The 9,780-nt window shown below is 33.1% G+C and overlaps 1 protein-coding gene and 1 pseudogene across 1 annotated transcript; both read right to left on the bottom strand.

Moving 5' to 3' along the window:
* Positions 1–2,861: 2,861 nt before the first annotated feature.
* Positions 2,862–5,262, bottom strand: LOC112091585 (the record flags this gene model as incomplete). The annotated part of the gene is made up of 3 exons (XM_024165613.1): positions 2,862–2,934; positions 4,790–4,971; positions 5,182–5,262. Coding segments are annotated over 3 exons (336 nt in total), but the record flags the coding sequence as incomplete, so codon positions are not given.
* Positions 5,263–6,460: 1,198 nt separating this feature from the next.
* LOC21384303 lies at positions 6,461–9,560 on the bottom strand (annotated as a pseudogene).
* Positions 9,561–9,780: the final 220 nt, after the last annotated feature.

Raw genomic sequence — 9,780 nt, 5'->3', positions numbered from 1 at the left:
ATATATATATATATATCACAATTGAATATTCTCAAGTTGTCAAATAGATGCTTACGAGTTCATAGGCATACACAAATGCATGTCAATGGCCAAGTTAGAAAAATGACGTTGATAGTCAACTTTTCTAGAAGTCCTACTTGGCAAACAAAATTATAAAAGTTTGGATCATTCCACCCATTTAAATTTTCAATTATACATTTTTACAATTAAAAATTCTTAGAACACATCACAATATTTTTTTTATTATAATTAAAAGTTCTAAAAAAATATCACATTTCAATTTGAATTAAAAACTCAAATTTGCGAGGCGAGTAAGGCCAAATAATTTTTTTGACGCTTTCACCCTTATTATTTTTAACAAATTAGTTGATGACAATTGAATATTATCAAATTGTTGTTGTATATCGAAAAGCCTCCATCCACGTCAACTTATTGTGCGTGTTTGGAACTGTTTTTGAAAATGACTTTCACGTAATTCGAGAAGTAAAAAATGAAAATGAAAATAAAACGACGTTTGTTTAACAAATGTTTTGAAAACGAAAATAGTGAGAACAATTTTTGTGAAGGAATTAGAAAACAATTGAAAGTTATTTTCCATTTTTTATTTTCATTTTCTAGTATTTATCAATAATATTATAATACATTAATTCATAATTATAACTAAACATGATATTACTTTTTTATTATACTCAAAACAATATCTTAAAAAACCAACCAAATAAAATTTCAGAATCGGTCCCAAAATAATTTTTAAAACAATCTCATTTTTATTTTTTATTAAAGACAAAATCATTTTTAAACCAATTCTAAATGCACCTATCGTTTTCACGTTTTACAACAACTATTATGTAAACTTTTTAATCTAACCAATCACGTTATAGTATGTCATTTAAAGATTCAAATATTAAAACACGAAAATTAAAAACGGTTGAAAATATTTTATTAAATATTTTAAATGTCATGATATAATATTGTTCGTTATACAATATTTTAAACACTGTTTGGTAGGGTGAAAAAGAGAGAGGAAAGAAAATAGATGATGGATTTTGTAGAGGAAAATAGAATTTTAGATTGTTTAGTAGGAAAAAAATGAGGAATGAAGGAAAATAAAAATTCATAGGACCTACCAATTTTTAATCCTTCTAACTTTGAGAAGAAAAGATGAGTGAAAAAGTTTGACAAAAAAATGAGATGTAAAATAATAATTTTAACGTTCACTATTCATCATATTTTTATTTATATTAATGTATTATTATCAAGTTCATTATTTTTGTTAAAAGGCCAAGTAATAGAATTGGTCTCAACCATAACTAATTAATTGTCTCCCATAAATGGACCTCTTTTGGTTTATTTTCTGTGAGATCTTTTTTAGTATCAATTTGTCGAGTTTAGTCTTTGATAATTATTTTATATGACAACATGAGAATGACCTTGATAGTTTAGAAAGAATTTTAAAATATCATATTCGATTGATTTCTTCGTGTTTTTTTTATTATTGTTCAAAAACAGTTTTCTCAAACACACATTCACCCTCAACTTATCAAATTTATTTTTGGATTATGCCCAAATTCTTAGGAGGAGTAGCTTAACATTGAAATTAGCTAAATAATCATTCAATAAATTATATCATTACAAATGAATGGCAAAAGTAACATATATAATGTGTTTGAGGCTTCCTCGCCTGGTATATGCGGGAGGTTGCGTTTGCAAGTGTGAAAGATCATAAATGTGAACTTGATATATATGTGCGAGTCTCGTCTGAAAGTGTGTATGTAGAAGAAGAAAGAAGGAATTTTTTTTTTTTTTTGAGGGGTTTATTTCTAGAATTCACAGGAATTAAAAATTTATTCATGGTAATTATTAAGAGACCAAATTACCCCTTTTATTTTAAAACGGGCTCAATTGAATAGTAGCTGCTTGGGTTCCACTTTTTAGAGCGTTCAACAAAGCTCTGAATTAGAATTATTCTAGTATTATATATGTTAATTTAACTCCTGTTTATTTCACTAATTTAATTCCATTCAATTTAATTTGAACAGTAAACACAGTTAAACTCATATTTAATAAATATGCAGTCTGAATTATATTCTCTATTTAAACTGAGTTAAAATATTAAAGCTCATTTGTTTGTTGCGTTAAAAATCATATTTTTTTATTTTGCTACATTATTTTTCTCACAAAAAAATTTAAATTTCAAATGCCAAAATCAAGAATCACTGGTTTAAACGCATAAATTAAATAGACTCTTAGAGTTTAGTTTCCTCCTTAAGTTCAACCATTCAAACTATTTTTAAATAGTAAACAGGTGTTCACTATTTATGCTTTTCACACCTATCAAATACAAATTCAAATTTTATTCCATATTCAAATTAAAATTATAATTGCACATCCAAGTGCCAATTCGAACTATAATTTAAATCACACAGTTTGAATTTTTATGTTCAAATCAATAAAATTCAAACCAGCAAACCAAAAGAGGCTTAGTTTTAGATCCTAATAGAAACTAATGGGGAATTAACACCAATGTTTTATGAGATATTTAAGCAATATACCATAGTTTTTAAGGTTGGTTTGACTTTTACCGTAGATATTAAAATTATTATAAAATATACCACATTGACATCATTTAAATTTTATGTACTGAATAAAATTATACTTGTGCTTTTGTGCATTTCATTGAATTTTGTAAGAATTTTGTGGTCTTTCATGTATATATTTGTGATTTTTTATGGATTTTATGATTTTTAAGTATTTTAAGCCCGTCCAAAAGTTACTTCTACCGCAAATCTTCCCCCTTATCAATAACAAGAAAGGATTGAGGCCGTGATGGATCAAATGTCATCAAGTTTTGAAGACGACTCTCAGTATGCCGAAGTACGCTTGACCTTTTGTATTAGGAACTGCAGTATATGTTCGCATTTCCAGTTGTCGATCCTGCAACAGGCCATTAAGTTTTTCTTCGATGAGTTTTGATAGAAATAGGGTTCAAACTCACTAACCATAACAAATGTAAAACATAATCTAATGGATATGACCAAAAAAATAATTGAAAACTAACACTAGGCGTAAAAAGATGGACCACAGGCTATGTACTATATTGTTATCATGTTTTATCTCTAGGTAATGTTTGCTTGGCTTCTAGAAGAGGCTTTCCTTCTCATTATAAAATGCCGCCATGTAGAACATCTGGGCAGACTTGATGAGTATTAACTGACTACATATAGACTCTCTCTCTCTATCTCTCACTACTTCCCTCTTTTCCTCTATTTCTCTCCTCTCCTCTGATTCTCTTTTGGTTCAGCATTATAATCTTTTTCAGAAAGCTAGAGAAACTATTTATATAATTTCAATCTAGCCTTAGACCACACGAGCCTAAAGCTCAAAAAAAATTCTGCATTCTGTTAGGTATTTTTATTAGTTGGCAATTTATTGGCAATCGTGTAAAAATTCAAAAAAATAGGTTCAAGAAGATTACGTATTGCAGAAGAAGATTCAGAATCAGATTTGGAGAGATAAGGATAAGGCCTTAGTCAAAGGAAGATAATGCATTAGTTATTTGAATTTAAATGAGATTTTAAAAAGAGATAAGGATATATGGTTTTGATATTTGCAGTTCATCCAACTTGTGGGAATTGATGTTGGCATTAATTTGGATTTGTTGAATTTGATGTACAATCCGAATTTAAAATTGAAAAGTGTTATTGAAGATCATATGGAAGATGGAGTCAATGGAGTTACATGTCTTACAAATGAATGTGCAATCCATTTGATATTTGAAGTTCAAAAGCAAGTGCTTTATATATATATATATATATATATATTTGTGCGTGGATGTTTTTGATGGGCATTTACGTGGAGATAATGAAGTTGTTCAAAATTGGAGATTTGAAAGTTTGCTGCATTATTTGAATTGGAGATTGAGAAGATAATGTGAAGATATTTTGGAGCCCATCTAGGAGAGAGAATCATGAAGATAATAGAGATCTTATCGAGAGTGGATTTGAATGAGATTCTCGTGACTTTATTTAAAGGCTTTGTTTCAGAGTATATGAGTATGGACTTAATTGAATATCTCCAGAGGAAAAATCTGTGAATTTGAGAGCTTATTATTGAGAAAATATTCAGAGAAATGTCTGTGAGTTTTTGTGAGCCTAGTGCGTTATTGAGATCGTCATTCGGGAGAGGGATTTGTTACTTTCGGGAGGAAGCTCTGTCGGACGAAGGGAGTTCGCCGTGCAGTTTAGAAGACGTGTGGTGCACGCTAAACAATCACAGTGGAGATTTGTCACAGCGGCGTCATTGTCTAGGAGGGAGTCCTTGAGTGAATAAGTCCGTCCGGTGTTTGTAATTTCTGGAACATAGTGAAACTGTTTACTATATGGGCGTGACCCCACAGAGTAGGTGTGCGCACCGAATTACGATATCATATTATGTGTTCATTTATTTTCTGTAATATTGGTTTTCCCACGTTGTTTAATTTAATCGGTAGAGTAAACTGAGTAATTAGTGTCCCAGACAGTATTCCAACGTCATTTGGGACATCAGGCGTAACATTAAGATCTAACACATTCCATTCTCATCCAAATTGAAAAACAAAAGACAACTTCTAAAGTTATTCTCCCTCTCTTTTTTACATGCTTTGTTTGTTTGTTTTGTTTTTGTTTTTGTTTTTTTTTTTTTGGTATGTGATTGTGAAGCTTTAGAGCCACAGAAGAATCTCTCTACAAGCTTACTTTTTCTTGAATCAATAAATTTCTGTTTCTTTTGTAACTGATTTGGAAATTCTTACCTAATTGTTTCCTTGTATTGGCCGGCATCGTCGAGCATGATCAATTTGGGTGGTGAATTGAAAAGGTATTGTACTTTAACTGAAGGGAACCGATCCTTCTCTTCTTCAAGGAAACCAACAATTTCAGGATAGAAAACCAGTATCCTCATGCAGACCTCCAATATGGCACCAGAATAGGTAATCTGAAGTACAAAATAGTTTTTCCTTAGGCAATTCTTTCTTTCTTTCCTTCTTGAAATAAAGTATAAGATAAAATAATCCCATACAAAATATGAGAAAAACAAAAAAGTGATAGTAATATCATATTCAAAATGTTAGTCTCAAGAACAACCAGATTTAGAACTAAAGCATGTTATCAACTTCCAAATGGTTATGTGATAAGTCATGCATACCTTGCTTGTAGAATCATCAGAATCTTCTGCGCAACACTTTAAACAGTCTGATACCAATTCTGCAACAAAAACTCGGAGCTTTTAGCACTCTTTCAGTCATGCTACAAGTAAAGGGTACAAGTCTCATGAAACTTTACATCGATGGGCCAATTTGACTCTGATGAACAAGTCAAAACATCAAGACACTAGCCATTCATTATATCATTAAGAGAATGAATAGTCCTGCAAACTTAAGGAAATCATATGATTTCGTAGCATCTTAAATCGAAGTTTCATTTTTCCACTAAGTTGAAACAAAGCCACCCTCTTTATGGTGACAACATAACTAGTAAAGTGGTTTCTGGAGGAAAATTTGGTCTTTCACCCTTTCTTGGTCAATTAGTCCCTGAATTTTAATATTCCTTTTAGCAGTTTCTAGAGGAGCCATAAGATTGACAATGAATTAGTAAAATTTCGTGAAGACAATCACATGAACTTCGCGTCATGCCTTAAAAGTTCAAAGAAACCGTCGCAATACTACTTTTCCTCCATCTTTACCTTTATACGGATGTAATGTTTATCCCACAATAAGCGCAACCTTCAAACATCATAACAATTTTAAAACTTGTTAATACTTACTAACTTGGCATGGCCTTATTCCGTATTGGTGTTTCCCTTTAATTTTAATTCAATGCTTTTTAAGTGTTTTATGGGTCACTGGTACCCTAAATTTTAATATTATTTTCAGTTTATCTCTTATATTTTAAAACTCTTATTTTAACCGTTCAATTTTAAAATGTTCCACTTAATTTTTTATGTTGAAATTTCTATTAAAAAAAACTGGTCAAGGATGAATATTCTAATCATGAGTTGGTGAATTTTGAAAGAGATAAATGTTTGCTTGCTCTTCAAAATTCCAATCCTGTAAATACATGAGTGACGTTAGTAATTTCAATATTACTTCTTAACTTCAGTGGGAAATGGTAGGAATATCTGTAGAATTATTTTACAATGAAATATATAGATGAAATCATAGGATTTCATAAAAATAATAATAATAAATAACGCTGTTAACAGGTAAAGGAAAAAAGATTTAAAAAAAAAAACCATCAATACTATATTGAAAAGGAAAACACAAATAAAAATGTTTCATATTCAATCGTACTCGAACTATCTAATGGATACAATCATACATTTCATTCAATAAAGATGCAATATTTCTAGAAACGAAAACAAGAAAAAGAAAGCCTAAAAATACATCTAGAGGTTTCATTGTAGAACAATCACACAAATATTCCAATCATCTACCACAGAAATCAATAAAGAACTGGTCCCTTACAGTATCATAAGAAGCAATATTGGCACTACTAGTTTCACCCATGTCTTTATAAGATATGGAAGCCTGATCATGAGCAAGCAAAGATTCAGTCTCTTCAAATTTCACCAAGTACTCATGATTAGCCCATGGATGCTTTTCCATTCTTCTCAGTCCTTCCAATTCCATTGCCACTTCTTTCATTGTAGGCCTCTCTTCTCCGTTCACATTCAAACACCTCCTTGCAAGCCTTGCAACTTCCTCCACTTGCTCTTTATTTCCAAAATCCTCTTTCACAATACCACTCTCAACTATCTCAGACAACTCATCCCTTCCCATTAAAGACAGAAAATGCATAGCTAAACTCCTCTCCGCTTCTGGTCTCTCGAAACATATCGCTTTCTTTCCTGTTAATAGCTCCACTAGAACGACTCCAAAGCTGTAAACATCGCTTTTTTCCGTCAGTTGGTTGGTGAGCAAGTACTCGGGGTCTAAATATCCGAGAGTACCTTGCACCATTGTTGCCAACTCAATTTGGTCCTGAGGAACCAACCTAGAAGCTCCAAAATCGGAGACTTTTGCAGTGTAGTTGTCTACAAGTATATTTGAAGGCTTCACATCTCTGTGAATGATTGGCGTTGAGGCTGCCGAGTGGAGATATGACAAAACCTCCGCAGTTTCTGCAGCTATTCTTAGACGAATTTCCCAAACTAATTTACATGATTTTTCCTTATCATGTATGTGGTCTGAGAGTGTACCATTAGGGACAAATTCATAGACAAGTGAAGGAACTTGAGTTTCCAAACAACATCCCAAGAGTTTGACAACATTCCTGTGGTTAATTTGGGAGAGAACAACTACCTCGTTTATGAACTGTTCGATTTGATTTTGGTCCATAAGCTTGGACTTCTTGATGGCAACAATTCTATTATCTGGCAAAATGCCTTTGTAGACAGTTCCAAAACCTCCTTGGCCAATAATTCTTGAGTCATCGTATTTTAGGGTCGCATTTAGCAGCTCTTCTTCAGTGAATATTTTCGCCGTCTCATTAGAGTTGTATTGATCTCGATCTCCAGAGAGTTTCTGTCGTAAAATTAAGCCACCATTCTGACGAAAGAACTTCTCTTTGAGTTGGATTAGCTTCCTCTTCTTTAAAACCAAATACAGCCAAGGGACACAGATGAATAAGGCAATGACGCCTATTGCAGCACCTGTACATTTATAAGTGGTTATTAAATTGATTTCATCTCAACAGTTTTCAACTGCAATATCCCTATAAAATCCTTCTCTAGAAAGTAGAAAGCCCCATCGGATTGAAATTTTAAAGTTCTAAGCAAAAACTACTTGCTTGCAGTAATTGTTTAATTCAAGCTCGATATGGTAAACCATTAATCACATCAATATTTTATTATAATTATAAAAAGAAGATAAACAAAATATGTTATCATAATAAAAAAAAGATAAACAAATTTAATGGAATTAAATGAAAATCTGGTAGTGTAGAGTCGCGAATATTAGTATCAATGTGGTAGTTATTTATTACAAAATTCTTCTTCTCTATATTTGTGACCGAAAAATAAATTATCATAGTTAGATAGAAGTACTAGCGTGACTGTAAGTGGTAACACTAATTGACCCCAAGTGACAAATATTTTAATTGCTGCATAAATAATCTTATATAATCCATTTGGGTTATCCTCTCAAAGCAAATGTTTATACACATTTTATATGTGCATGTACATGTATATCCAATAATATGTCAAGGCAAGATAGATGTGGTACATCACATGTGTATATTGATCTACACTACATACCAATAACAATCTTATAAAACAGACTATAAGATTGGCGGTGCCGATCCTTGCAAGTAAAACTCCCTGGGGTGTTATCACAGATCTGATCCTTGGTACAATTGTGGACGCCCGAGTTACATTCATCAATATCTGCAAACCACTGAAATAATTATACATATATGTACAAGATATATATAAATCATTAGTGCAATATTATAAACATCACCAAGTTGGTACTAGTTTTCATTTTAGGTGTCGTTTTACAAACCGTATACTTAATTTTTAAATACTTTACATATTAGTAAATGCAGAGGCCGTTAGTTAATCAATCGATTTCAAAAGTTTCGGCAGTTAAGACGTAGATCAAACTATTTATATTGTAACAATATATAGTTAAGAGTATAACTCTTATCGTTCAATAAAATAACACCTGTTTGGCAACCAGCAGGGAGGTAAGCGTTTCCCCGGTAGCCCTCCTTGCATTTGCAGTAGTACTGCAGCCCGTCGGGCGTGAGCTCGATGATGGTGTTATCTCTGCCGCACTTAGTCTTATTATCTATCGCCCAATCAACCACCACCGGCATTTCGGTGTCGGAGAAATTCCAAAGGAAACTGCGGGAGAAATTGAACTTGGTGCGTTCGACTACAAAGGCGTAAGTGCAGGGGTTAAATTTTTTGACGTAGGTATAGTTTTCAAAGCTCCGCGCCAATATCGTGGCATTCTTGAGCCCTTTGGGTATGTCTACCTGACAACACCCGATCCCGGAGCATGATCCATCGTCAGGCACGTCGTTCTTGTCCTCACAAATTGACATGCACCCCATGGAAAAGGAACTGTTCTCTTTGTGAATACCCGTGAGGTAGGCGTAGGAGTCGCAGCCGAGGACGACGAACTTGTTTTTGGAACTGGAGATTGAGAGCGAGCGAAACTTGAGCCAGGGTTCGTTCCACCACATTTGTCCATCGGACTCGTTTAAGCAGTCTTTGGCGACGTACCGCATGATGGTCATCTCGTGACGGTCGGTGGATACGTTGGTGACTCTTATATTTTCACCGTATATAGGGGTCGACTTGCTGCAATTGATGAAGAAATTGTCATTGAGGAAACAGTTTTCCGACATGCCGAACGGGTACGGGATTTCGACGTCTCCGCATCGGTCGGAGCAGCCTTGCAAGGCTGCTGCTGATGATGATGATGATGATGATGATAGAATCGAGTGAGTCGTGATAAGCAGGACAAGTAGACCTACTTGCAAGATAAGCAGCGCTCCATGGAAGTTGAGAGCCACCATTTTTGGACTAAGTATAACTTTGGTGAGCAGCTAATTAATTAAGAATACTGGAAGATTAGTGAAGTACCTCAATCTATATACTAATAATCGGTGGACATAGGCAAATGGAAGACTCATTCAATATACACGAGACTAAGTCATCATTGCTTCTTTTTCATTGAAGTACTCCTTGGGTTTTTTTGTTTTTGTTTTTGTTTTTGTTTTTGTTTTTAGGTTGAGA

This window comes from Morus notabilis, unplaced genomic scaffold (genome assembly GCF_000414095.1).
Source record: "Morus notabilis unplaced genomic scaffold, ASM41409v2 Scaffold2700, whole genome shotgun sequence".
Lineage (NCBI taxonomy): Eukaryota > Viridiplantae > Streptophyta > Magnoliopsida > Rosales > Moraceae > Morus > Morus notabilis.
Note: the sequence above shows the minus strand (reverse complement) of the source record. Positions and strands in the feature narration are given on the sequence as shown.